At 37.4% G+C, this 27,993-nt stretch overlaps 1 protein-coding gene across 2 annotated transcripts; it reads left to right on the top strand.

The window, feature by feature from the left end:
* Window positions 1–47: 47 nt before the first annotated feature.
* On the top strand, window positions 48–27,990 carry ZNF404 (zinc finger protein 404). 2 transcript variants are annotated; one of them, XM_014795133.2, is made up of 5 exons: window positions 48–180; window positions 999–1,072; window positions 15,009–15,084; window positions 17,410–17,536; window positions 24,307–27,990. In XM_014795133.2, the coding sequence occupies exons 3-5, from the start codon at window positions 15,076–15,078 to the stop codon at window positions 25,827–25,829; spliced, it is 1,659 nt and encodes a 552-aa protein (XP_014650619.1). In that variant the 5' UTR covers window positions 48–180; window positions 999–1,072; window positions 15,009–15,075; the 3' UTR covers window positions 25,830–27,990. The 2 variants fall into 2 exon arrangements, 1 of the variants encoding a protein (XP_014650619.1); XR_015549489.1 differs by lacking the exons at window positions 15,009–15,084; window positions 17,410–17,536; window positions 24,307–27,990 and adding an exon at window positions 6,939–8,982.
* The last annotated feature ends 3 nt before the right edge of the window (window positions 27,991–27,993 follow it).

Raw genomic sequence — 27,993 nt, forward strand, 5'->3', positions numbered from 1 at the left:
TGGTGCCCAAAGATAAAAACCAGCGGGGCCTCCCCCAGTCCCCGACCGCAGCCGGTCACGACCCTGCGGTGAGGGTGACAGGCGCTCCAGGCGAGGACGCTCCGGGCGTGGACAGGGCGTGTCAGGCCCGGAGTCTCAGGCCTGTCTGCGTGAGCAGCAGAGGAGGAGATTTGTGTGCCTGTGAGCGACGGGGTGTGTGTGTTTCTAGGTCTAGGTGTCTCTCTGTGCGTTTGTGTGTCAGCGACTGATATTGTGTGTGTGTGTTTCTAGGTCTAGGTGTCTGTGCGTTAGTGTCAGTGATAGTGTGTGTGTGTGTGTGTTTCTAGGTCTAGGTCTAGGCGTGTCTCTGTGCGTTTGTGTGTCAGTGACTGGTCTTGACTGTGTTTACTTAACTCGGTGATTGTGCTTATTTAACTCTGTGGTTTACGGCTGAGCGAGGCTTGTGTGGCCATGTGGGTTGTCACGGGCACTTGTGGCTCTAGACTCCCTGATTTCCTCCGCCCTGTCCCCTCCCAGCCGCTTGGGGTTTGCCGTAGATGAAAGGGAAGCCAGATTCTGAGCCTGAGAATGGAAGAAGGGAGGATCCCAGTGGGAAGACGCAAGACTTGATCTTGAAATGAGATTTTTTTGAAGTTGGATGCGGCCTCAGGGCAGGCCTCTGGGAAGACCTGATGAGGTCCAAGGAGTGGGGTTTCCTCCAAGGAGGGTCCCCCTTGGAAGCTCCAAGGGGCCAGCTACATGTTTCATAACCACAGCATTTCCAGAACTCTGACCCTAGGAACCTGCTGTGAATTAGAGACAGATTCCACCCTAGACATCAGTGACCTTGGCCTCTCTCAAACTGGGAATGGTCAACACTGTTCCAGTCTTCTTCCTACTCCAGTCTGGTTGTGTGTGGTGGACTGGGTGAGAGGGTGTGGTCTTGGAGGGCCTTTTGTTAAGTTACAGTGCTTTCCAGGAAAATCCTGATGTCTCATGATTGCCTTCTTTTTTCCCAGTGTTGCCTGTTTCTAAAAAAAGAATCCTGAGAGAGGAAAGAATTTTTGTTACACATCTAAAAGTTAAAGTTCCGGTGAGTTTGTGTTTCCTCATTATTCATAAAATACACTTTAATTTTAAAGACATGAGACCCTTCTTTTCCTTCTGCTGAAATGTCCTGCCTAATAGTGACATGTGTAAATCGTAGGGCCATTGAGATGAGCGACCCTTGTCAGGGTCCCCAAGCCTTTCTCTCCATAATTTATTTAACCTGTTGCCTACTGTTAGCTCCTATATTTCTAATTCTTGACTAAAAACTAAATTATTCTATAATTAACATCATTATGGATAGATTCTTATGTCCTTTTATAGTCATTCCCTAAGGGTAAATTCCTAGTTTTTAAATTTGAGTCAAATACCAGATATTTACAGTATACCAATATGCTTGTATGCATTGGAATACAATGACAAAAAGATATGATTGCTATCCTCAAATGACTTGTTATCCAGTAAGGAAATGAAATCAGAATAGGAATAAGGACGATAGAAGGTGTGAAATGCCACTAGAGAAGTTCAGGTGACCTGCCTTGGGAATTTATAGGAAGAGATCTCATTCTGACTATAGCAGCACTGCCAGAATATGATCAAATTTTGAGAACTCTGTGAAGGAAAATGGATTTTATGCCTTAGAGTTTTTATTCTAGTGATGTTAAATGCAAAGTGACATTAAATGGGATAAGATGTCTCAACAGCTGTTTGTAGGATGTTGTGGCTAGGAGGACGGGTTCAGAAGCAAAGTAAACCCATCCATCAAGAATATATAATAGGAAGCTGCATTGAGACTACCATTAATGCATACAAAACATCATAGGCTCCAATTTACATGGACATACATTTCTATAGGCAAACAAATCATAGGGTGGGTTGAGGCCCTGGGAGCTGATGGGAATGAAGGAAAACCTTTCAGTAAAACATAGCAACTGGATGGGCCCCGTGGCGTAGTGGTTGAGTTCCCATGTGCCACTTCGGCAGCCCAGGGTTTGCAAGTTCGAATCCAGGCGTGGACCTACACACTGCTCATCAAGCCGTGCTGTGGCAGCATCCCATATACAAAATAGAGGAAGATGGGCATAGATCTTGGCTCAGGGACAATCTTCCTCACCAAAAACAACAACAACAACAACAACAATAAAACACAGCAACTGTTTTTAGAACAGCATTTGTTCTCAAATGTAGGGTGCCTCAGAATCACCTGCAGGGCTTGTTCGAACAAGATTGCTGGGCCCACTCCGAGAGTTTCTGATTCAGTAGGCCTGGGGTGGAGCTGAGAATCTGCATTTCTAGCAAGTTCCCAGAGACACAATTTTGAGGACCTTTGTTCTCCAGTGTTCTAGGCTCTATTTTCAGGTTCAGGGATATTTAAGGGGGATGGGATTTTTTTCCACCTATTTGGAGAAATGGTTGCTCTTTTAAAAAATAAAAAACATATCTGTGTGTGTGTGTCAAATTAATGAATGGCCATTTTTTTAAATTTAATGAAATAAACTTTTAGGAAAAGGAAGAAAACCAGGACTATAACATAAATAAGCAATGCTAATATATGGATATATACTTTTCCATACTTTTTGCTATTTATTGATATCTGCCACTTTTTCTCTATATATTGATAAATATGTATATTTTATATAGGTAATCATATTTTATATTTATATAATTTTGTACATTTGTAACCTAATTTTTTAACTGCTTTGTTGAGATACAATTCACATGCCACACAATTCAACCATTTAAAGTGTACAACTTAATATGTGTAGTATATTCACAGGTTTTTTAAACCATCACCACAGTCAACTTTAGAACATTTTCATCACCCCAAAAAGACACCCTAAACCAATTAGCAGTCACTCCCCATTTCCCCCACTCTTCCCAGCCATAGGCAACCACTTATCTATTTTCTGTCTTTATTAATTCACTCCTTTTAGACATTTCGTAGGAATGGAATCATACAATATGTGGTATTTTGTGACTGGATTCTTTCACTTAGCATAGTGTTTTCAAGATTCATCCATGTTGTAGCACATATCACTACTTCATTTCTTTTTATTACCAAATAATATTCCATTGTATGGATATACCGCATTTTATTTACCCATTCATCGGTTGATGGACATTGGAGTTTTCCCTACTTTTTTAGCTGTTATGAATAATGTTGCTATGAACATTTGTGTACAAGTTTTTGTGTAGATGTATGTTTCTATTTCTCTTAGGTATATACTTAGGAGTGGAATTGCTGGTTCATACAGTAACTCTTTTGAGGAAAGTCAGATTGCTTTCTGAAATGTCTGCATCATTTTACATTCCCACCAGCCATGTGTGAGGGTTCCAATTTCTCCCATTTTCACCAACACTTGTTATTACCTGTCTTTTTTATTATAGCCATCATAGTGGGTATGAAGTGGGTCTTGTGGTTTTGATTTGAATTTCCCTGATGGCTTATGATATTGAGCATCTTTCCATGTGCTTATCGGCCATTTGTATATCTTTGGAGAAATGTCTATTCAAATTCTTTAGCCACTTTTTACCTGGGATTTTGGTCTTTGTAACCTAATTTTTTTACTGATAGTATATCTTGAATATTTTCATTCCTTTAACAGTTTCTCAAACTTAGCATTTAATGACTGCTTAATATTTCATTATGTGCATGTTCTGTTATGTGTTTAACCAGTCAGCTGTTGCAGAGCTCAGAATGCTGAACACACCTGCTTCTACAGGCTGTCCCACTTGCGTTTCTTGATCAACTTCACTTCTCCCAATTTCTCAGGGCCACGTGGGAACTTAGGTCTTTGTAATTTCAGAGGTGGTGACATTTGGGAAGGTGGCCACAGCCTCCACTGGGTGCAGGAGTGCACCCCCCAGAAGAACTTGTTTAGGGATGTGATACTAAAAACTCATAGGAACAGAGTCTTTATGATCAAATTTTTAAATGGTGATCCTATTTTGAAAATAGGATCTCTGGAGCTTTTTTATTCCCTCAGTGTGACCTCTAGGGAGGCTGAAGTGTTTGAATTTACGAGGGATTTGTTTGAGAGTCCATGGTCGTTCTGCTCTGTTTTCCTTCCGGTATCATGCTCTCGGTCCCTCGGCTGGCTGTCCTTTGCCCTTCTTGTGCTGGACCTCTCTGCCCTGTAACCACACGACTCTGAGTTTGTCGATAGCCACAGCATGCCTCGGTTCCATTTCTTTTATATGCGGGTTTTTCTATTTCCAAGCCAGGCGCAGTTCCTGAATTGGAACGAGGAGTCCAGGCCTAGTGGGTGGAGAGTGTAGTAGAGGCTTTGAGTCAGGGAAAACCAGTAAAGGGAAACTATTGTGTATCAAAGCTCAGGACTCAGCACCTTGATATGTATTCCAATTTGAGACAATCCACTCAAAGACTTCAAGCCTTTGGAGAAAATAAGGCCTCACCGTCATACCCTAAATATCACCAAATTCATATCTCCTTTGATTTCACCCTCCAATCTCAAAGAGGGTGATTAGCTCTATTGTAATTTTTATTATAAAAGTAATACATTCTCATGCAATAATTCAGAAAATACAGAAAAGCCGAAAGTGAAGAGGCAATCACTGTAAACATTTTACTCCAAATCTTTTTATCCACCAGTTAATTCACATGCATGTATTCATATATGCATGTGATAATATAAATATGTTATATTACCTGCCATAACAGGATAAAAATATAATGTTTTTACCCATTATCATCAAATAAAGGTCTGTATCATCATTTTCATTGAAATATGTATTATATATAATAAAATGCACATATCTTAGCTGTGTGTATAACTTAATGAACTGTTACATTTGGAAACACCACCCAGATTGAGACGTAGAGCGTTTCTGTCCCCCTTGGAGGATTTGCTTGTGTCCAGTCCCAGTTAGAACCACCCCGCCCCCACAAGAAGTAAAGGCTATTCCACCTTCTCTCATTGAAGATGAGATTTGCCTGTTCTTGAACTTCATATAAATGGAACTCTTGTATCTATTACCTTTTGTCCAAAATTGTACTTTTGAGATTCATACATGTTGTTTTGTGAATCAGTAGGTTCCCCTCCCCATTGTTGTGTAGTATTCCCTTGCATGACCATACCACGATTTGTTTATTCATTCTCGTGATGATGGGTTGTTTCCAGTATTTGACTGTTATGAATAAACCTTCTAAAACGTTCTTGTACAAGTCTTTTTGTGGACATATGTTCTTGTTTTTCGTGGGTATATACCCAGGGATAGAGGTGGTTGACCTAATTATCATTCCTACTGCAGTGTATGAAAGGTCCAGTTACCTCTTAAACTGGCTGACACTTGTTATTGCCAATCATTTTAATTTTAGCCATTCTGATGCAGGTAGAGTGGTATCTCATTGTGATTTTAATTTGCATTTTCCTGATAATGATGTGAGTATCTTTTCATATGATACTGCCCATTTTGATATACTCTTACGAAGTGTCTATTCAAATCTTTTGTCCATTTTTCAGTGTGTTTTTTTGGTCATTTTCCTATTGATTTTAGGAATTTTAGATATATTTTGAATACAAGTCCTTTCTGTGTGTGTATAAACATAGATGTGTGCGTATGTATGTGTGTGTGTGTGAAGAGAGAGGTAGAAACAGAGAAAGAGGGAGTATCTATTAGCCTGTAGCTTCTTATTTACTTTCTTAATGATGTCTTATAATGAAAAGTGTTATTAATTTTATTTTATTTTGTTTTGTTTTATTTTTTTGGTGAGGAAGATTAGCCCTGAGCTAACATCTATTGCCAATCCTCCTCTTTTTTTTTTTTTTTTGCTGAGGAAGATTGGCCCTGGGCTAACATCCGTGCCCATCTTCCTCTACTTTTTTCTATGTAGGATGCCTGCCACAGCATGGCTTGATAAGCGGGTGCATAGGTCCACGCCTGGGATCCGAACCTGCGAACCCCGGGCTGCCAAAGTGGAGCATGTGAATTTAACCAGTATGCCATGGGGCCAGCCCCTATTCTTAATTTTTTTTTTTTTGTCTGAGGACGATTGGCCCTGAGCTAACATCCGTGCCCATGATCCTCTACTTTATATGGGACACCGCCACAGCATGGCTCAACAAGCAGTGCGTTGGTGCGCGCCCGGGATCCAAACCGGTGAACCCCAGGCTGCTGCAGCAGAGCACATGCACTTAACCACTTGCACCACCGGGCCGGCCCGCCCGTTCTTAATTTTAATGGAGCTCATTTACCAATATTTTTCTTTTATGCTTATTGCATTTTTGTTCTGTTTAAAAAATCTCTTCCTGGGGAAGAAGGGACAACTCTTCTTTACAGTAGAATTCCAACTGTGAAATGTAGAAGGAAAGAAGGACATAGAAAATGGTCATTAGGCCAACAGCACAGTCATAGTTGTTTCAGACAAGATCTACTGATAGATGCTAACACTAGTGGGTGAAATTTGGGGGATAAAAAGGATTTGCATAGTGTCAAAGTATTTCCCACCACTCAAGATACTTGTTGACTACAAAGGGAATGGTAGTAAGTAACCTTACAGTGGAGAAACCAAGCCGAAAGCACTTTAACCAAGTGATCACGGTTAACATCACCAGTAAGAAAACACTGACATCGTGAGCCCTTTCGTATGATACAGTGAGAAGGACACAGCATCATGGTGGTACAGTAGTCCCGTCTTATCCATGAGGGGTATATTTCCAAGACCCCCAGTGGATGTCTGAAACCATGGATAGCGCCCAACCCTATCTATACTATTTTTTTCCTATGTATACATACCTATGATAAAGTTTAATTTATAAATTAGGCATAGTTAGAGATTAACAACAATAACTAATAATAAAATAGAACCATTATAACAATATGCTGTAATAACAGTTATGTGCACGTGGTCTCTCTCTCTCTCAAAGTGTCTTTTCATACTCTATTTTCAGACTGTGGTTGACCATGGGTAACTGAAACCGTGGAAGGCAAAATTGCAGATAACGGGGGACTACCGTCCTGCCCCAAATGCATAACCTCATTCCAATTGTGAAACATGGGACAAACCAGGTAGAGGGACATTTGACAAAATAAAAGATTGGTAATCTTCCAAAGTCAAAAGGGCATGAAGATAGGAGTGGTGGACACATTTTAGGGTGGCCCGATGATTCCTGCCTGCTGGTGTCTATGGCGTTGTGTAATTCCCTCCTCTGGAGTGCAGGCAGGGCCTGTGATTGCTTCTAACCAGTAGAAAATGGCAAAGGTGAGGGAATATCACTCCTGGGATTAGCCTTATATGGCAAAAGTAATGGGCTGTCACTACTGTGACTATGTTATAAGACTCCAGCATAGCAGACTGAAGCTAGAGACCTGCCTTGTGGGCTTGATGGAATAAGTGACAATGTTGGAGAAGCGCATATTGCAAGAAACTGCAGGTGGCCTCTAGGACCTGAGGGCATCCTTCAGCTGACAGCCAGCAAAAATCTGAGGCTCTCAGTCTTATGGCCACAAGGAAATGGATTCTGCCAACAATCTTAATGAACTTGGAAATGGATTCCTCCCCACTTGAGCCTCTGAATGAGAACACAGCCCAGCTGACACCTTGTTTGCAGCTTATGAGTCCAGCCTGAGAACAGCACCCGTCTAAACTGTGTCCAGACTCCAGGTCCACATAGACTGAGATAATAAATGTGTGTTGTTTTAAGCTAAATTTGTGGTAATTTGTTTTGGCAGCAATTGAAAACTAATACCGTAAGAAAGACTGAAGAGACTGGAAGCAACTAAGGGGAAATAACAGCTACATGCAATGTGGGATCGTATATAGGATCCTGGAAAAGAAAAAGGACATTAGTGGAAAAACTGGTGATATTTGAATGAGATATGCCATTTATTGTATTGTACTAGTGTTAATTTTCTGGTTTTGATAATTGTCCTGTGGTTATGTAAGATGTTAACATTAGGATGAGGGTTACACAGGAATTTTCTGTACTACTCTTGTGACTTTTCTCTAAGACTAACATAAGTGAAAATAAAAATTTTTTAAAAAGGAAAATTTTGCCTACCCCAAGATCATGAAGATATTTTCCTGTTTCTTCTTCCAGAAGCTTTATTGTTTTAGTTTTCACATTTAGGCCTATGAGCTGTCTTGAATTTATATCTGTGTATGTAGTGGGATCAGGGTCAAAATCATTTTTTCAATACAGATACCCAATTGCTTAGGCACCATTTGTCAAAAAGACTATCCTTTCCGCTCCAAGTTGCAATCAGACTTTTATTGTAAATCATGTGACTACATATGTACAGGTCTCTTTCTGGACTCTCTATTCTGTTCCATTGATCTACTTGTCAATCTTTGGGCCAGTACTGCTGTTTTAATTACAGTAGCTTTATATTGTATCTTGATGTCTGGTAATATAGGTTCGACAACTTTGTTCTTCAAAATTGCCTTGACTGTTCTGGGTTCTTTACATTTCCATATGATTTTAGAATGAGTTTGTTAATTTTCTCAGGAAAAAAGACCTGCTGATATTTTGTTGGAGATGCATTGAATCAATAGGTCAATTTAGAGAGAATTGATAATCTTAAAATTGAGTCTCCCGGGGCTGGTCCGGTGGCATAGTGGTTAAGTTCTGCACACTCCACTTCAGCGGCCCAGGTTTGCAGGTTCAGATCCCAGGCGTGGACCTACACGACTAGTTAAGCCGTGTGGTGGTGGCCACCCACACACAAAAATAGAGGAAGATGGGCACAGAGGTTAGCTTAGGGCCAACCTTCCTCACCAAAAAAAAAAAAATTGAGTCTTCCTATTCATGAACATGAAATATGTTTCCATTTATTTAATTCTTCTTTAATTTCTTTCCTTAATGTTTTGCTGTTTTCAATCTAAACGTCATGCACATCTTTTGTTAGATTTATTCCAAAGTGTTTTATATTTTTGATAAACTGTTGGGATTTTTAAAATTTCTTTTTTTCAATAGCTTTGCTTTAGTACCATTGTGTTTTATACATTGACCTTTTATTCAACAATTTTGCTAATAAATTCATTTATTAATTTTAATAGTTTGTAGAATTGAAAATGTTTTTCAGTGTACAAATGATGTTATCCTCAAATAAAGATGGTTTTACTTCTTTCTTTTCAATCTTCATACCTTTCTTTTCAATATTTTTCCCTTATGCTCTTGGATAGGTCTTCTGGTACAAAGTTTAATAGAAGTGGTAGGACTGGGTACCCCTGTTTTCTTCCTGAACTCAGAAGGACCATGGTCCATATTTCACCTCTCATAAAATGGTAGTTGTAGTTTTATTCTGTAGATCCCTTTTATCAGATTAAAAAAGTTCTCTTCTTTTCCTAGTTGGCTGAGAATTTTTATCATGAACTGACAGTGAATGTTATCAGATGGTTTTTCTGCATCTAATGAAATGATTGGTTTTCTCCTTTATTATTTAAAGTTGGAAGATTACATTGATTGCTTTTTGAAAATTAAATGACCTTTGCATTTCTAGAATAAATCTCGTGATCATATATATTCTGGTTTCTCCTTGCTAATATTTTAATATGCTTGCACCTGTGTTCATGAGAGAGATATATTGTAATTTTCCTTTCTTGTAATGTCCTTGTCAGGTTTTGATATCACAATTGTGCTGGCCATGACATGGTCCATTTTTTTCTATTTTCTAAAAAAAGATTGAGTGTGATTGGGATTTTTAATTCCTTAAATGTTTGGGAGAATTGGCCGCTGAAGTCTCTGGGCCTGACATTTTATGGGAAGGTCCTTAAAACAGATTTAATTTCTTTAACAAATAAAATAATATTCAGATTTTCTATTTCTTATATCAGTTTAGTTAAATTGTGTTTCAAGGAGTTTTTAAATTTCATCTATATTTTCAAGTTTGTTGTCATAAGTTGTTCATAAAATTCTGTTATCAAGTTAAAAGTCTGTAATATATGTAGTGATATTTCGTTTTATATTCCTGATATTGGCAGGTTTTTTCTTGATCAGTGTAGCCAGAGGTTTTTCAATATTATTAATCTCTTTAATGAAACAGCTTTTGGCTGTATTGATTTTTCTCTGTTGTATGTCTGGATTTTTGTTTTGTCATTGGTTTCTTTTAGTATGTTCCACTTGCTGTAAGCTTAATTTGCTTTTCCTTTTCTAGCTTCCAAAGGTAGATCATTGATGTTTAACCTTTCTACTTTTATAAAACAAACATTTAAAGCCCAAAATGTCTTTGTAAGCATTGGTTTGGCTGCATCTCACAGGCTTGGAGACTTTCATTATCATTCAGCTCAAAATATCTTCTAGTTTTTATTATGCTTTATTCTTTGATCTATACTTATTTAAGAATGAACGTTTTATATTTGGAAACGTTTGAGAAATGCCTGTTTTTGAGTTCTGAGTTAATTCTTAAGGCTTAAAAAAACTATACATTCTTTGATACTAATCCTTTGAAATTTATAGATACTTGTTTTATGGCCCAGAATATTATTCTGAAAAATATGCTGTGAGCATTTGAAAAGAAGGTGTAGTCTGTAGTTTGGGAGTATAATGTTCAGTTGGGTCAATTTGGGTAATTTTATTCAAACTTCTTTGGCTTTGTGGATTTTTTTCACTTTTCCTATTATTAATTACCAATGGAAGGTATTAAAATCTCTAACTTTAATTATAAATTTGTCTGTCCTTTAATTCTGTTGACTTTTGCTTTATATATTGTGAAGCTATGTTATTAGGTACATAACAAATATAGGACTACTGTTATATTCTTGTTGAATTATAGGACACACCTCTATTATAATACTTCTTGCATTGAAAAAATAAACAAATGGGACTACATCAAGCTAAAAAGCTTCTGCACAGCAAAGGAAACCATCAACAAAACGAAAAGACAACCTAACAATTGGGAGAAGATATTTGCAAACCATACATCTGATAAGGGCTTAATCTCCAAAATATATAAAGAACTCATGCATCTCAACAACAAAAAAACTACCAACCCAATTAAAAAATGGGCAAAAGACCTGAACAGACATTTCTCCAAAGAAGATATACAGATGGCCAACAGACACATGAAAAGATGTTCAAAATCACTAACTATCAGGGAAATGCAAATCAAAACTACAATGAGATATCACCTCACGCCCGTCAGAATGGCTATAATTAACAAGACAGGAAACAACATGTGTTGGAGAGGTTGTGGAGAGAAGGGAACTCTCATACACTGCTGGTGGGAGGGCAAACTGGTGCAGCCACTATGGAAAACAGTATGGAGATTCCTCAAAAAATCAAGGATAGAACTACCATATGATCCAGCTATTCCACTGTTGGGTATTTATCCAAAGAACTTGAAAACACCAATTTGCAAAGGTACATGCACCCCTGTGTTCATTGCAGCCTTATTCACGATAGCCAAGACTTGGAAGCAGCCTGGGTGCCCATCAAGGGACGAATGGATAAAAAAGCTGTGGTATATATACACAATGGAATACTACTCAGCCATAAGAAACGATGAAATCCAGCCATTTGTGACAACATGGATGGACATTGAGGGCATGATGCAAAGTGAAATAAGTCAGAGGGAGAAGGTCAAATACCGTATGATTTCCTTCATTAAGTAGTAGATAATAACAACAATAAACAGACACATGGGGACAGAGATTGGATTGGTGGTTACCAGAGGGGAAGGGGGGAGGGAGGAGGGTGAGGGGGATAATTGGGTACATGTGTGTGGTGATGGGTTGTAATTAGTATTTTGGTGGTGAACATGATGTAATCTGTGCAGAAATGGAAGTACAATGATGTACACCTGAAATTTTTACAATGTTATAGACCAATGTTACTGCAATAAACAAAAAAAATTAAAAAAAAAATACTTCTTGCATTAAAGTCTATTTTATCTGTTATTAATATATTTATAGCAGCATTCTTCTAATTACTGTCTAATATATTTCTCCCCTCTTTTACTTTTAACATATCTGTCTTCATATTTAAAGTATGTTTCTTGTAAGCAGCATAATTGATCCTGTTTTTCCTTTTAATCTCATCTAACAATCTTAGTTTTTAATTGCAGTGGTTAGTCCATTCACATTTTACTACAATTACTTGATAAAGTGTGGTTTAAGTCTGTCATCTTGCTAAAGTTTTCAGTTTGTCCCATCCATTCTTTATTTCTCCTTTCCTGCTCTCTTTTATGTCAATCAGGTATTTTTCATTGTTCTGTTTTATCTCCTTTACTTACTTTTTTGTTTATACATCTTCGTATAATTATTTTAGTAGTTAACCTGAGATATTATAAGATGCATATTTAACACAGTCTCCTTTAAATTAGGGCTTTTACCACATCCCAAATAACGTAAGAACATTTCAAAAGTGTGACTCCATTTACCTTATCCACCATTTTTGCTACTATTGTCATTCCTTCTTCCTATATTACAAGCCCCAGAAAGCATTATTATTTTTGTTACTTTAAACAGCCTACTTGTTTAGCCATATTAATTGTATATATACTGTGTCTACAGCTGTTCATTGCTTTTTTGCACATCTGGGATTATTTTCCTTTAGTCTGAATGCTTTCCTTTAGTATTTCTCTTATTGTGGGTCTGTTGGTAAAAAATTCAGCTTATATTTGAAAAAAATCTTTATTTCACCTTCATTTCTGAAAGATATTTTCTCTGGGTATAAAATTCAGAGTTGTCAGTTTTTTTCTTTCTGCATTTAAAGATATAATTCCCTTCTTCAGGGTATTATAGTTTCTGTTGAGAAATGAACTATTTTTCTTATTATTGTTTTCTTATAACTGATGTCTTTTTTTTTAACTAGATACTTTTAAGGTATGTTTTCAAGTGTGTTTTTCAACAGTTTGGCTGTGATGTGCCTAGGTGTGGATTTCTTTATTTTATCTTGGTTAGGTTTGCTGAGCTGTTTGATTTATGTATCAAAGTATTTCATGAGATTGGGGATGTTTTGTCCATTATTTCTTCAAATAATTTTTCTGTCCCATTCTCCTTTATTGTAGGCGTTCAGTTTCACATTTGGACTGTTTCCTGTGTTTCTCTTATGTTCAGCTCAGTTCTTGCCTTTCTTTTTTATCCTCTCTGCATAAGATTATTGTTAATTTGACTTTATGTTGATCAATACTGTTTTCTGTTGTTAAATCCATCCAATAAATTCTTAATTTTAGATATTATATTTTTGTAATTATAAAACATTCACATGATTCTTTTTTTAAGATTCTCAATCTCTAATGATATCCTCCATTTTGCATTCCTTTTTGCCCATGTTTTCCTTTACTTTCTTTAGCATGTTAATCATAATATTTTCAAGTCCTTGTCTGCTAGCTCCATTATCTGGATGATCTCTGCATCTGTTTCTATTGAGATGTTTTTTCTCTTCATTATCATTAACTTTTTCTTGTTTAATAATTTTTATCATATGATGGCATTGTGGATAATATATTATACAGACTTTGGATTATGTTAGCTTCCTTTAATAAATCTACATCAGGGTTTCTCAACCTTAGCACCGTTGATATTTTTGGCTAGATAACTCTTTGTTTTGGGGGACTTTCTTGTGCATTGTAGGATGTTTAGCAGCATCCTTGGTCTCTACCCACTAGAGCACCCCTTTCCACATTTTGACAACCAAATAAGTCTCCAGACATTGCCAAATGTTCCCTAGGGAGAAAAATCACCCCCTGTTGAGAACCAGTGGTCTGCACAGTAATTTTCAATATCTGCATCATTTTCCATTATATGAACGCACTATAGTTTATTAATTAACTACCCGTCTAAGTACCTTTAGATTTTTCTCCAGCTTTTTTTCATTTTAACTAGTGTCTATTATCGTATTCCTTTATACATCTCTAGGCACATTTTACAGTTATTTCCTTTGGATGGAGTCTCAGAAATGGCCTTTCACGGTTAAATTCTTCTTATGCAGAATTCTGTTTACATATCTCAATTGCACTAGGTTTTCACAAGTTTACGGGACACCTTGAGAATGCCCTTTTCCCTAAAACCTTACTAATACATAGTGTATCATCAGCCTTTCAAATCTGACAATTGAATACCTGTAAAATGATAGTATCTTATTGCTTAAAAATATCTCCTTAGTCAATCTTTTAGTAGGTGATGTTTTACAGTTGAAAAAAAAGGTGGCTTTATAGTTACGGAAAAATGATTTAAAACACATCACTTCTACTTGTTATTTGTGATATGGGCAAATGTCTTTAATTCTTTGAGCTTCCATTTCCTCATCTGTTGAACTTAGGTAATAAGTACATTGTAGGATTAAATGTTAATGTGTATAGATCACCTATCACACAGAAGTTTGCAAAAGTCTATGTGTTGCTATATGGCTTCAGTGAGCATGAATCACTCCTCCCTAGTGGGTACTGTGTGGGTTGGGAGCAGAGGGCACAGACAGTGATTCATGCCAGCAAGCAAAGTGGATCGCATTAGCGGGGCATCCAGGTTGGTTAGCCCAGAGGATCTCGGGAGTCATAGTTCCGGCTCAGGGGGAAGGCTTCACATGGGCGGGCAGTTTTACGGTGGTAAAAAGATTTCCACGTTGGTCTCTACTGTTTTCTGCCTTTTGTCTGGGGGAGTCCAGGTCCATCCCAAGGCCATGAAGGTTTGTGTTGCGTAGCCTGGTCTTGACCGTGGAACGTAGGCCTTGATGCTGGAGCATCTACTCAGTATGACTAAAGACCCAGGCTGGGGTACCATTGGCATGATCAGGATGAGGAATAGGACAGAGTAGGGTGTCTGGATCTGGGTTTGGTGCAAGAGTGCCTGCTCTGTATCCACGCTTGTGTGGCTTGTCTCCCTACATATGGGGAAGGGCTTGGATTTGTCTGGACTTCTTCTCATATCCTCTGACATGTGTTTATGTGCTTGGGAGTGCGGGGAGTGGGCAGGGACAGGAGAAAGCAGGAATACAGAAGAAAAAAGAGAGGTTATCTTACCTTAAATAATTTTTGGAGTTCTGAGATACACCGTATCTCAAGGCCTCTTTTTCCTCCCCCAGCCCTGGCTTCTCTGAACTCTGCTTCTCCAGTAGAGGAAACTTGAGGAGGATTGGCAGTTCTAAAACCATGGCCCAGGTAAGTGGGTGTCTCTTTCTCCTTCCTAAAATACTATGATTTTTAGTTCATGTAACATTTTCATTCATTATCCCCAGACCACCTACCTAGGAAAGCTGTGAATCTATTCCAGAGTTTCTCCCCTTACAGAGAAGGATGGTGTCCTCTTCATTTGCTCCCTTTTTCAAACTGATTTTCACTTACTCATCAAATAATTCATTCATCTTCCATGTATTCAGTCTTCTCTCAAGAGCAGTGTTGGAGCAGTGAAAGAGTGAAGTACTTTGAAGGCAACGTTTGAGCTTCCCTCATCAGGTTCGTGGTTTCATGATATAGAAATGATAGTCCTATTTGACCACAGGAGGGAAAACGTTCTCCCCAGTTTTTCAGGTAGATAAGGGAGATTGGGTTATGAGTGGTCTCAGTCTCAGTATGAGATGAGATCTCAGCTTTGAAAAGCTTTTAGGTTTGGGTAGAAATGGGAGATGCCTAAAGAGAGATCATGGATCTGGCTAAGGAATCACAAGAAATGAATAAGGTACCAAGGTCCATTTTGTATTGGAAGAGAAATTGCTGGTCTTGAGTGAATCAGTGTTGTTCTAGATCATCCTACGTTAGTGTGTTCCAACTCAGGAATAGGAATTCAGTAAGCAGTTGTAGAAAGGAAGGTCATCTAGAACTACATTTGCTAGATGAAATTGAACTGTGGGGAGGAAGTTAGGATTTGTGTCCAACCTAAATATCATAATAGTATAATACTTTATATTTTAATATTATTATTATTAATACCTTAATACTTTAAGAAAGATTAAATCTGATATCTGTAAGAGGGACTAAATAAAGACATTAATTTGTCAGAATAAAGGAAATGCTTATGACATAATCTGACATATAAAAAACTTGTGTCTTGATAAAATTACTTAATTTTATACAAACTCTATTTCCTAAGATAGAAACTTTATCAGCTTTTTTTGAGGTATAATTGACATATAATTAAGTGTATGTATTTTGTCTTTTTAAAGCAGCTGTATTGAAATATAATTGACAATAAACTGCTCATATTTAGAGCGTAGAATTTGATGACTTTTGACATATGTATACACCTGTGAAGCCATCACCACAGTCAAGATAATGGACATATCCATCACTCTAAATTTTTCTCATACCCCTTTATAATTGCCCCTTCCTACCCTTCCCACCCTGCCCCAGTGCCCAGGCTAATCACTGTTCTGCTTTCTGTCACTAGAGGTTAGTTTGCGGTTTCTAGAATTCTATATAAATGGAATCATACATTATGTACTCTTTTTCTGTCTGTCTTATTTCATTCAGCATATTTATTTTGAGATTCATTCATATTGTTGTATGTATTAGTAGGGCCTTCTATTTTATTGCTGACTGGTATTCTATTCTCAGGATATAGCACAATCTGTTTATCTATTCCTGTGTTGATGGACATGTGGGTTCATTCCACTTTTTGGCTCTTACAAATAAAGCTGCTGTGAGCCTTCATGCACAAATCTTTGGTTGGACATATGCTTTCATTTCTCTTGGGTAAACTCTAGGAGTGGAATGGCTGGATCATATGGATGTTTAACTTTTAAAGAAACCAATAAACTGTTTTTCAAAGTGATTGTTCCATTTTACTTTCCCACCAGCAGTGTATCAGAATGCCATTTTTCCCACATCCTTGCCAACACTTAAAATGGTCAGTCTTTTTCATTTTAGTCATTCTAATAGTTGCGTAGTAGTACTGTCTCCTGGCAGTAAGCTAGCACCATCATAGGGTTCACTTCATTGGTTACCGTCTCTCAGCAACCAGTTTTTCATTGCCCAGCGTTTTCTGTCTTGAAACCATCGTTTCATATGTTTTAGCCAGGTTTTTAGTTATTTCATGCAGGAGGGTAAATTCAATCCCTGTTATTCCATTTTGGCTGGAAGAGATTTTATAATTCATTTTGGGGGAAGAAAATATCAATTCTTTTTACATAGTCCTTGAAGAAAAAAGATGTAAGTACTTACATTTATTAATAGTCTATAATTTAGGTACATAGCAGGTAGTATGCTTACATATACTCTTTCATTTAATTGAGAAAGTCTGATTACTTTATTCATTTTCATACATTTGGAAATTTAAGTTTTTCTGTATATTTAAAGAAATTTTGTGTGCTTCAACAGGATTCTTCAAGATTGTGTAGGGACAGTTAATTTATTCTCATCTGACCATGTCATGATCTTGTAACTTCAGCCTACTTGTTTTTGTGTATTGCCCCTTTACTGCAATTCACTATTCCATCCTGAAGATTTTTTGTTGATTTTCACAAATAATACATGGGTTTGTCCTTTCAGGTGCCCTTGACATTCAGTGATGTTGCCATAGACTTCTCTCAGGAGGAGTGGGATTGCCTAGACTCAGACCAGAGGGATTTGTACAGAGATGTGATGCTGGAGAATTATACTAACTTGGCCTCGCTGGGTAAGGACATCTGCCTGAAATGATGTAGAATCTGCCGTCTGGCATATCCACTTTCTCCACTGTATATTTTATGCTCTAGGCCAAGAAACCAGCTAAATTTCTGCTCCACATTCTCAAAGGACTAGTTTGAGCTCCGATAGATGGAAATGAGCACCTCCATTCGGCACCTGAATCTTCCCTATCCATCATTACCTTCCTGCCTCCCTCTGCCCCATCCTGCAGAAAAATTGCTCCTTTTTCTAAATGACTAAACATTTGAATTCTGGGCCTTTTTTTCTGCATAGTCACTGGCAAAGAAAACACATTTCATATTATGTGTATGTTCAGAATGTCTATAAATATTTTCTTTTAATTGCTGGTCCACCTATACAGAGAACAGGTAACATAGAGTCCTGGTTTCCTCTTTGCTACAAAAGAGACTTGGTAATTTTTATGATGGTAGAATGAATCAAGATCATTACCTTTTTGAGTATTATCATTTGTATTTATAGCACTGGCTTGCAGTGATTTGATAGATTCTACTCAGAAGTGAAAGTCTTTGTTCAGTTTTTGGAAAATACTTGACCGTTCTCTCCTCTCTTCTGAGACTCCAATTATAGCTATGTTGAATCTTTTGAGCATATCTCACGTTTCTATCATGTGTTTATCTTCTTTTCTCTCTATCATTTTCTGTTGACCTGTATGCCAGCTCACTTATCCTGTATTCTGCAGTGATGAGTATGCTCCTAAAGAGGGGTTTTTCGTATCAGATGTTGTCTTCTTCAGTTCTATAAATTCAATTTGATTGTCTTTCATAACTTCCAATGATCTGTTGAAGTTCTTCATTCTTTTATTTATGTTTTTTTCACTACTGTCTTTTCATCTGTTTTCTTAAACATTTTCATCATAGTTATTTTGTAATTCTTGTCTGCCTTCATTCTTTGTATCATCTGTGGGTCTGCTTCTATTGTTTCTTTTTTTTCTCTTGTTATTCATCATATGGTAATGCCTCTTCAGTTACTAGTAGTTGTGATTGTGTGCTGGACATTGTGTACAAAAGAACTGGAGCGGTTTCGGATGGTGGTGTCTTCCACCAGAGGGTATCTCCGTTTTCCCTGTGGGTCTAATAGAATGGCAGAGGTTAATTAGGACAGTCTGGGTTTCAGTTTTGGTAATACTAAGCTCCCTCTTTTTTATCACGGTGCCTTTACCTCTAGCTGTGCTCAGAATCAGTGAGTTTCTCCAGGGGAAAAGTAGCAGTAGAGCCTCAGAGCCAATTCACCACTCCTTTAAGGGCTCTTGCTGCTTATCTGTTTTGATTTCAAGCTTCCTCTTCCAGTGGATCTTTTGTTTCCAGAAGAAATGCTGAAAATTAACAAGCTAATCATCCATTTGATAAGTTAGGAAAAGAAGAGCACAGTGTACTTAAAGAAACCAGAAGAAAGGAAATAATAAAAGAAAGAACAGGGGCCGGCCCGGTGGCGCAAGCGGTTAAGTGCGCGCGCTCCGCTGCGGCGGCCCGGGGTTCGCTGGTTCGGATCCCGGGCGTGCACCGACACACCACTTGTTAAGCCACACTGTGGCGGCGTCCCATATAAAGTAGAGGAAGATGGGCACGGATGTTAGCCCAGGGCCAGTCTTCCTCAGCAAAAAGAGGAGGATTGGTAACAGATGTTAGCTCAGGGCTGGTCTTCCTCCCAAAAAAAAATAAAGAACAGAAATTAATGAAATAAAAACCATACAAAGAGCATGTCACAACCATAAATTTGATTATCACAAAGAACTGATAAAATTGGTGCAACTCTCTCAACATGAATCAAGAAAATCATCTACATGAGGAAAAAAGGGGACCTCATTACAAGCCATGAAGCCTTGAAAATATGATATTTTGATAAACATTATGCCAGAAACTTTGAAAAATCAAATGAAATAAATTACTAGAAAATTTTAATCTACATAAATCTCCACTCAAGAAAAAAAAAAAAAGAAAATGTGAAACGTCTCATAAGCACTAAAGAAACTGAATCAGTCATCAAGAGTCTTTCCACAGATTGGAAGATTCAGGCCTAGGTGGTTTGTCATTAAAGTATAAATGCAGCAGTTTGAACATGCAAAAATTGGGGGAGAATTTTTCCTATAAGCTCTTTTTTGTTGAGTCCAACAAAGAATAAACTACAGAAAAGTAAGAGACGAATAGAAAAATAACTACTTGAAAATAGAGAGTATATTTATAATAGCTCTTTTAATATTCTTTTCAACTAATTCTCTGTTATCATTCTTTGGTCTGTTTTTTTTCTTTGATTTTTCTCCTAGTCAGGGTGATATTTTCCTGCTATTTTTCATGTCTGACATTTTTACTAGATGCCGGACATTGTGAAGTTTACAGTGCTGGAATGCTGGATTTTTAATATTCTTTTTTGCATATTTTGGGGCTTGGTTCTGGGATTCGGTTATGTAATTTGGAACCTGTTGATCCTTTCACAGTTTGCCTTTAAGCTCTGTGGGGGCGTGTCCAGAACAGCTTTTAGTCTAGTGCTGGTTTGGCCCCGCTACTGAGGCACTACCCTTCTCTGAACTCTATTCAATGCCTCATGTGTTATGGAGTCTTTCCATTCTGGCTGGTGAAACAGGAACTATCCTCTGCCTGTTGTGACTTCCAGGGCTTGTTCTGCCTACTCATATCTGGTGGTACTTTCCTTGGCGTCATTTGTTTCCTCACACTCATGTGAGATCCTTACTCAGCCAGTGTCAAGGGGACCCCTCACAGTTTCCTAGAGGTTTCTCTCTGTGCAGCTCACTCCTTTCTGGTACTCTGCCTTGCAAATTCTGTACTTCCTTCTCTCCCTGTATCTACTCTGTCTCCTCAACTCAGGGGTAAAGCTGGGCTCTGTTTTAGTTCCCCCTCCCTGGGCTTTGTTCTAGAAAGTCTCTTCGGGAGTCAGCTGTGGCACTTGTAGGGCTCGCTTCATTTGTTTGCCTTCTCTTAGGGGATCACTATCCTGCACTACCTGTTGTCTGGTATCTGAAAGCCGTTTCGTATATCTTTTCTGTTTTCCAGTTATTTAAGGTAGGAGGGTAAATCTGATTTCTCTTAATGTTACATGACCAGAAGCACAAGTGATTCACTCTCTTCATCTTTGAAAACTTCTTCGCACTTTAGTACAAGAGGTCCCAGACTCACCTTGCATCTTCCTTGCCCTGGACTGGGAATTAGCTATTTCTCCAAGGCACCCTAGTCCACATTAGTGGGAAACAGTTTATAGGGACTGAAACCTGGCCAATAGGGAGGCTAATGGTGATAGGCGTTTTGTGGGGATAAATATACAATTTTTTTTTCTATGTCATTGTGGATATTGGTTTGTTCTGATTTTCCATCTCTTCTGGAGTCTGCTTGTTGTTGTGTAACTTTTTATTTTGAAATAACTTTAGATTTACAGAAGAGTTACAAATGTGGTACAGAGAGTTCCAGTATACCGTTCCTGTAATGATAATGTCTTCCATAACCATAGCACATTTATGAAAACTATCAAATTAATATTTACAATACTATTAACTAAACTCAATATTTTATTCAGATTTCACCAATTTTTGCACTAATGTCTTTTTTTCTGTTCCAGGATCCAATCCAGGATACCACATTACTTTTAGTCATCCTGTGTCTGTAGTTTCCTCCAAATGTGACAGTTTCCCAGTCTTTCTTTCTCTTTCATGACCTTGATACTTTTGAAGAGTACTGGTCAGGTATTTTGTAGAGTGCCCCCAAATTTTGGTTGGTTTGATGTTTTCTTAGGATTAAACTGAGATTATGGATTTGGGGGAAGAATACCAGAGAAGTACCCTTCTCATCATGTCGTACTGGGGGTACATGATATCAACATGATGTGTCACTGGGGTGTTAACCTTAAAAACTTGTTTAAGGGGGTGTCTGTCAGTTTTCTTCACTGTAAAGTTATTATTTTTCCCTTTCCATATTCTATTTGTTAGAAGCAAGTCAGTACATCTAGCTGGGGTCGTTTTGATAAATTATATTTTCAGAAAGATTCATCATTTCACGTACATCTCAAATTTATTTGCACAGTTGTCTTGTATGATTTTTTAACATTCTCTATTTCTTTATCGATTACCATTTCCCTATTGTTTTGTATTCAGATTTTCCTCCTTTTTTTTCCTTGAATAGATAGACTAGTGGTTTGTATGTGTTAATTGTACACTTTTATTTAAATTTTGCTTTTATTTTATTAATGTCCCTTTCTGCCTTCCTTCGGTGTAATTTATCATTATTTTTCTAATTTTTTCCTAATTTTGAATTGTAATGCTTAATTCATTCATTTTAATTCTTGTATTTTTCGTTAGATGTAAGCCTTTTAGCCTATGAGTTTGCAGCACTATAGTTGAAAGCCATAGATTCTGATGTGTAGTATTCTCATTATCATTGTTTTCAAGAAGTTCTGTGGTTTCAGTTTGCATCTTCTCATTGACCTAAGAGTAGTTATTGAGGGCTTTTCATTTATAAATAGAAAGTGTTTTGGCTTTTTGAGATTGTTACTCATTTCTCCTTGGTTCAAAGAATATTGTTTATATTATTTCAAATTTTTGAACATACCATACTTTATTCGTAGAAGAATTCCACTTGTCTCCAACGCATACTTGACCCATTTCGCCTATTAGATTTCTTCAGGCTGCTCCACTCTCCACTTGTCTCCAGGCACTCAGTTTCCCTGACTCTTTCCCAATATTATTTAGTTACCCTCTTTTTTCCCAACATCCCCAAGTTTATTTGCTTAGCCCTTCATAAGCTTTTTAAAATAGTGTTAACTAATACCATTCCTGAAATACATTTCCATGAAATTAAAGAATGATTGGCTTTAGCTATAAAGGAATAGAAGGGAGAATTTGGGAGAGGCATTGGAGAAATGAAACAGATTGAACATCTGTAGGATGGGTGAATAACATTAAAACTCTACTGATGAAGGTCTTACACCACTGATTACCTTGACTGAGATAAAAGCAGAAAAACAGTCATGGCTATGCACAGGAAGGGCTGAACAATAGTGGTAGAGACATGTATATTTTTAAGAGGAGAGGCAATTGGAGAATGATCAGGTGTCAGCTTTTCCATTTATATTTTTGACTGACCTAGTTCGACTGTGCATTTTTCTCATCAGTAAGGTAAATGATAGAGGAAAGCATATTTTACTGTAATAAGGTGTGAGAGATTAGAGTCAGGGAGAGAGAGTTGATAACTGTTGCATAATTTTCAGAAACTAAATGGTTATTTTCACGGCTGCCTTCCCTGGTGACCTTGATTTTCATCCTTTTTTTTTTTTTTTTTTTGGTGAGGAAGATTAGCCCTGAGCTAACATCTGTTGCCAATCCTCCTCTTTTTGCTGAGGAAGATTGGCCTTTGGCCAACGTCTGTGCCCATCTTCCTCTACTTTATATGTAGGATGCCTGCCACAGCATGGCTTGATAAGTGGTGCATAGGTCGGCACCCGGGATCCGAACTGCAAATCCTGGGCTGCCAAAGCGGAGTGCACAGACTTAATCACTACGCCATCAGGCTGGCCCCTGATTTTCATCCTTATTTACCTTTATTTTCATCCCAGTTACTTTTTAAAATTCAATATTTTATTCTGCAATTAATTATTTAATACCTCTCTTGTGGTAAGGACTTGTTTTTCAGTGGTAGATGAAAGAAGTTTTGCATCAATACTTGAGTTTTAGAGTAAGAAAATAAATAAAAAAACAAATATGTAATAAATATGTAATAGAGGAAAACATTGTGAAGGCAAAAACTTAGGTGTTGGAATATAGAATAAAGGATATTTATTTATATAGAGTCAGCAGGGGCAGCCTTTCTAAGGAAGTGACTCCTAACTGTAACACTTGAATATAGTAATTTAAAGAAGCCACCTAAGAGGATTCCTGAAAGGTGGAGCACCTGTGTGAAGCCCCAGGAGATGGGAAAGGTTGTGGTATGTTCTAGAACCTGAAGAGATGCAGTGTGGTAGGATATAGGGAACAAAGATGTCAAGGGCTTGCAATGAATTTGTCTAAATAAGACAGAGCCTTTTTATTCATCGTTATGTGTTTGAGTTTCATTCTAAGATAAAGACAAACCATCAGGGCTGGCCCAGTGGCATAGTGCTTCAGGTTGTGCACTCTGCTTTGGTGGCCCGGGGTTCGCAGGTTCAGATCCCAGGCGTGGACCTATGCACCACTTATCAACCCATGCTGTGGCAGCATCCCACATATAAAGTAGGGGAAGATGGGCACAGATGTTACCTCAGGTCCAATCTTCCTCAGCAAAAAGAGGAGGATTGGCAACAGACGTTAGCTCAGGGCTAGTCTTCCTCACACACAAAAAAAAGACAAACCATTGAAAAAATTACATAGAGAGCCATCTGGTAGATAATGTTAGAAATGTAGATGACCAGGAGCTACTCCTAAGGATTCTGATAAACTCAGTCTCAGCAGATATCTAAACGGTGGTATATGTAAGCTCCCTTGGTAATTCCGATCCACAGCTAAATATGAGAACTACTGACCTTTTCTCTTTGCCCACTCACAAACTTACATTCTCATGAGAACTTTCATAATTTTCTGAGCCCTTCTTGCCTTTTCAAAATTTCATGGCCGTATTTCAGAATTTTGTGACCCTTTTACTTCTAACGAATATGCTTTTCAATTTTACTTCTAATGAATATACTTGTCAATTTTTACTATAGAAGGCTCCTCCCCACTCCCAGTACAGGAAAATAGCATTTGTTTGTTTTCTTGTTTTCTTTCAGACTTTGACTTCACAGCTGAGACCAATAAGTTATCTTCAGAAAAACACAGTTACGAAGTAAATTCATGCCATCGAGAGACAATGAAAAGAAGTAAAACCTTCAACCTTTTGGGATTTATTTTCAGAAATGACCCACAGAGCAGAATTGAATTTGAGAGACAACAGGGACCTAAAGTGGGATGTTTTAGTCCAATGACATTCAGAAAACATATATCCCTTCCTCTACGTCAGAGAATTCACACTAGAGAGAAAGCCTATGAATGTAGGGAATGTAGGAAGGGCTTCAGAAAATATTCACACCTTACTGAACATTTGAGAGACCACAGTGGTGTGAGACCCTATGAATGCAAGGAATGTGGAAAGGCGTTTATAGTTCTTCAGCATTTTATAAGACATAAAAAAGTTCACACCGATTTGAAGCCCTATGAATGTAATGGATGTGAGAAGGCCTTTCGGTTTTATTCCCAGCTGATTCAACATCAGATAATTCATACAGGTGTAAAACCCTATGAATGTAAGCAATGTGGGAAGGCCTTTAGACGCCATTCTCACCTTACTGAACATCAGAAAATTCACATTGGTTTGAAACCCTATGAATGTAAAGAATGTGGGGAAACTTTTAGGTTGTACCGACATATGTGTCTACATCAGAAAATTCATCATGGTGTGAAACCCTATATATGTAAGGAATGTGGGAAGGCCTTTGGTCATCGTTCAAGTCTTTATCAACATAAGAAAATTCATTCTGGTGAGAAACCCTATAAATGTAAACAATGTGGAAAGGCCTTTGTTCGCAGCTATCTACTTATTGAACATCAGAGAAGCCATACGGGTGAGAAGCCTCATGAATGTAAGGACTGTGGAAAGGCCTTTAGTAGGGGCTCAAGCCTTCTTAAACATAAGAGGATTCATAGTAGTGAGAAACTCTACGATTGTAAGGAATGCGGGAAGGCCTTCTGTAGAGGCTCTCAACTTACGCAACACCAGAGAATTCATACTGGTGAGAAGCCACATGAATGCAAAGAATGTGGGAAGACTTTTAAACTTCATTCATACCTTATTCAACATCAGATAATTCATACTGATTTGAAACCATATGAATGTAAACAATGTGGGAAAGCCTTCAGTCGCGTTGGAGACCTTAAAACACATCAGTCAATTCACGCTGGGGAGAAACCCTATGAATGTAAGGAATGTGGGAAAACCTTTAGACTTAATTCTCAACTAATTTATCATCAGACGATTCATACTGGTTTGAAACCATATATATGTAAAGAATGTAAGAAGGCCTTTCGTTCTATCTCAGGTCTTTCTCAACATAAGAGAATTCATACCGGTGAAAAACCCTATGAATGTAAAGAATGTGGTAAGGCCTTTAATCGTAGTGATCGACTTACTCAACATCAGAGAATTCATACTGGTGTAAAACCACACAAATGTAAGGAATGCGGGAAGGCCTTTACTCGTTGCTATCAACTTACTCAACATCAAAGATTTCACAGTGGTGAGAAACTCTTAATATAGTGAGAGTTGGCAAGCCTTTAGCCATGGCACATCCTTTACCATTATCACTGTTTTACCACCTAATGATGTTATGGTAAAGATAAAATTATTTAACATAAAATATAAACGTTTGGAAGGGCATCTGGCACACAGTATTTGCTTACTAAATATTGTTATTTTTTATGATAATCATTAGTGTTACTATGAATAAATTCATGTGGAATTTAAGGAAGGAAGGAAGACTCTATGAGCATATTTTAAAAATCTTTCTATCAGCACTTGTCCATATTTTACTTCAGATAATTTATTCTGGACAAAATCTCATAGAATATATTAAACAAGAAACTTTTTAACTCAAAGCTCATCCCCAGTGAAGACTAATGGAAGGAAACCCTGTGCCTTTGTTGAGTATTGAGAGTATAGCTGTTGAAAAATTGGAGAGTGGTTTAAAGAAATTTTCTTATAATAAATTCTATTATACAGAAAACATACAATCCACATTCCCTACAATTCAGAGAAATTAGAAATTAACAGTTGGGAAGCCAAAAGACAGATGTTGACCTGAAACAGTTTTCCTCAAGTTTTTGAAAGTTCTCAAATTTACGTAAAAGGTACAACAGTGATATAATGAAGGTTTCTTTGCCCTCCACCTAGATTCAATATATCTGATATCTCTCGTACGTATGAAAATGTGTATATACGGATGCACACATATCATATATCATTCTTATTACATATTAAATATATATTACATGTATCTTTTTGCTGTGCTTTTTGAGTGAATGTTTAGGTATCACTTCACCTCTAAAAAATCAACATACAACTCCTAGAATTAAAGATAATCTTCTACATGATCACTAAACTATTGTTCACCTAAAAAACATTAACAGTACCCCTGTGACATTCTGCAATATTCAGTCCATTTACAAATTGCTCCAGTTGTTCAAAGAATGTCTTCTAAAAGTGCTGGTTTTTTAAAAGCCAAAAACCAAACTAAGCTCATATATTTTATATGATTGTGGTTTATTGAGTCTCTTTTGGTCAAGAACTTACCCTCCACCTTTTTTTGTGACTTAGACTTTTTGAAGACTCAGGAGAGATAACCTATATAATGTTGCACATTCTGTATTTGTCCTATTTTTTTACAAAGTGGGCTTAATTTGTTCCTCTGTTTTGTATTTATTGTGAACTTGAGGTTATGTTTAGAGGCTTGATTAGGTTTCAGATTAAACATTTTTGACAACACTACTTCATAGATAATATTGTGTATTTAATATGGTAAAATACCAGGTGGCATACAGGTGAAACTGTTTGATCTCTTGGTTCACATGTTCACCACCAGCTCTCTCCATTATATTGGTACGTTTTTCCTTTGCAATTAATAAGCAATCCATGGAAAGTCACATTGGCACTCCACTTGGAAATTTAAACAGTCTTATGTTTTTTTAAGAAAGTAAGACCAAGAAAACCCTCATCTTTTATATTTACGCATAAATTTACCTTCTCCCATGCTCTTCATTCCTTCTCAATGATCTGAATTTCCATCTGGTATGATTTTCCTTCAGCTTGAAGAACTTAGTTTAGCATTTCTTGGAGTGCACATCTGCTGGATGAATTTTCATAGTTTCTTTTACTGAAATGCCTTTGTTCTTGAAGGGTATTTTTTCCTGCCATAGAATTCTGGGTTTTGGTTTGTAGTTTTTTGAAAAAGGATATTGTATCACTGACTTCTGGCCTCCATAGGTAATGATAAGAACTCACTTGAATTATTTTTCCTCTGTGATGTGTCATTTCTCTCTGTGTGCTTTCAAGATTTCCTCATTTTCAGATGTTTGAGTGTGCTGTGCTTAGGTGTGGTTTTCTTTGTGTTAATCCTATTTAGGATTCTCTGAGCCTCTGAAATCTGTACACTTCTGCCTTTCACCAAATTTCAGAAATTTTTGGCCATTGTATCTTCAGATATTTTTTCCTGCCTTTATTTGTCCTTCTGGGATTCCAAGTACTCATATGTTAAATCTTCTCATACTGTCCCACAGGTCACTGGCTCTTTTATTTATCTTTAACCTTCTTTCTGTTTTTCAGATTGGATAATTTCTGTTGATCTGTCTTCAAGTTCACTGATTCTTGTTTCTGTCATCTCAATTCTGCTGTTAAGCTTTTCTATCTAATGTTTAATTTGAGACAT

The sequence above is a fragment of the Ceratotherium simum genome, chromosome 33 (assembly GCF_057802395.1).
Source record: "Ceratotherium simum simum isolate JZ-2026a chromosome 33, ASM5780239v1, whole genome shotgun sequence".
Classification (NCBI taxonomy): domain Eukaryota; kingdom Metazoa; phylum Chordata; class Mammalia; order Perissodactyla; family Rhinocerotidae; genus Ceratotherium; species Ceratotherium simum.

What these genes read in the sequence shown, in the direction of transcription:
- ZNF404 (XM_014795133.2), top strand. An exon ending in TACTAACTTGGCCTCGCTGG is followed by an intron (nt 17,537 to 24,306) that starts GTAAGGACATCT and finishes GTTTTCTTTCAG; the next exon opens with ACTTTGACTTCACAGCTGAG.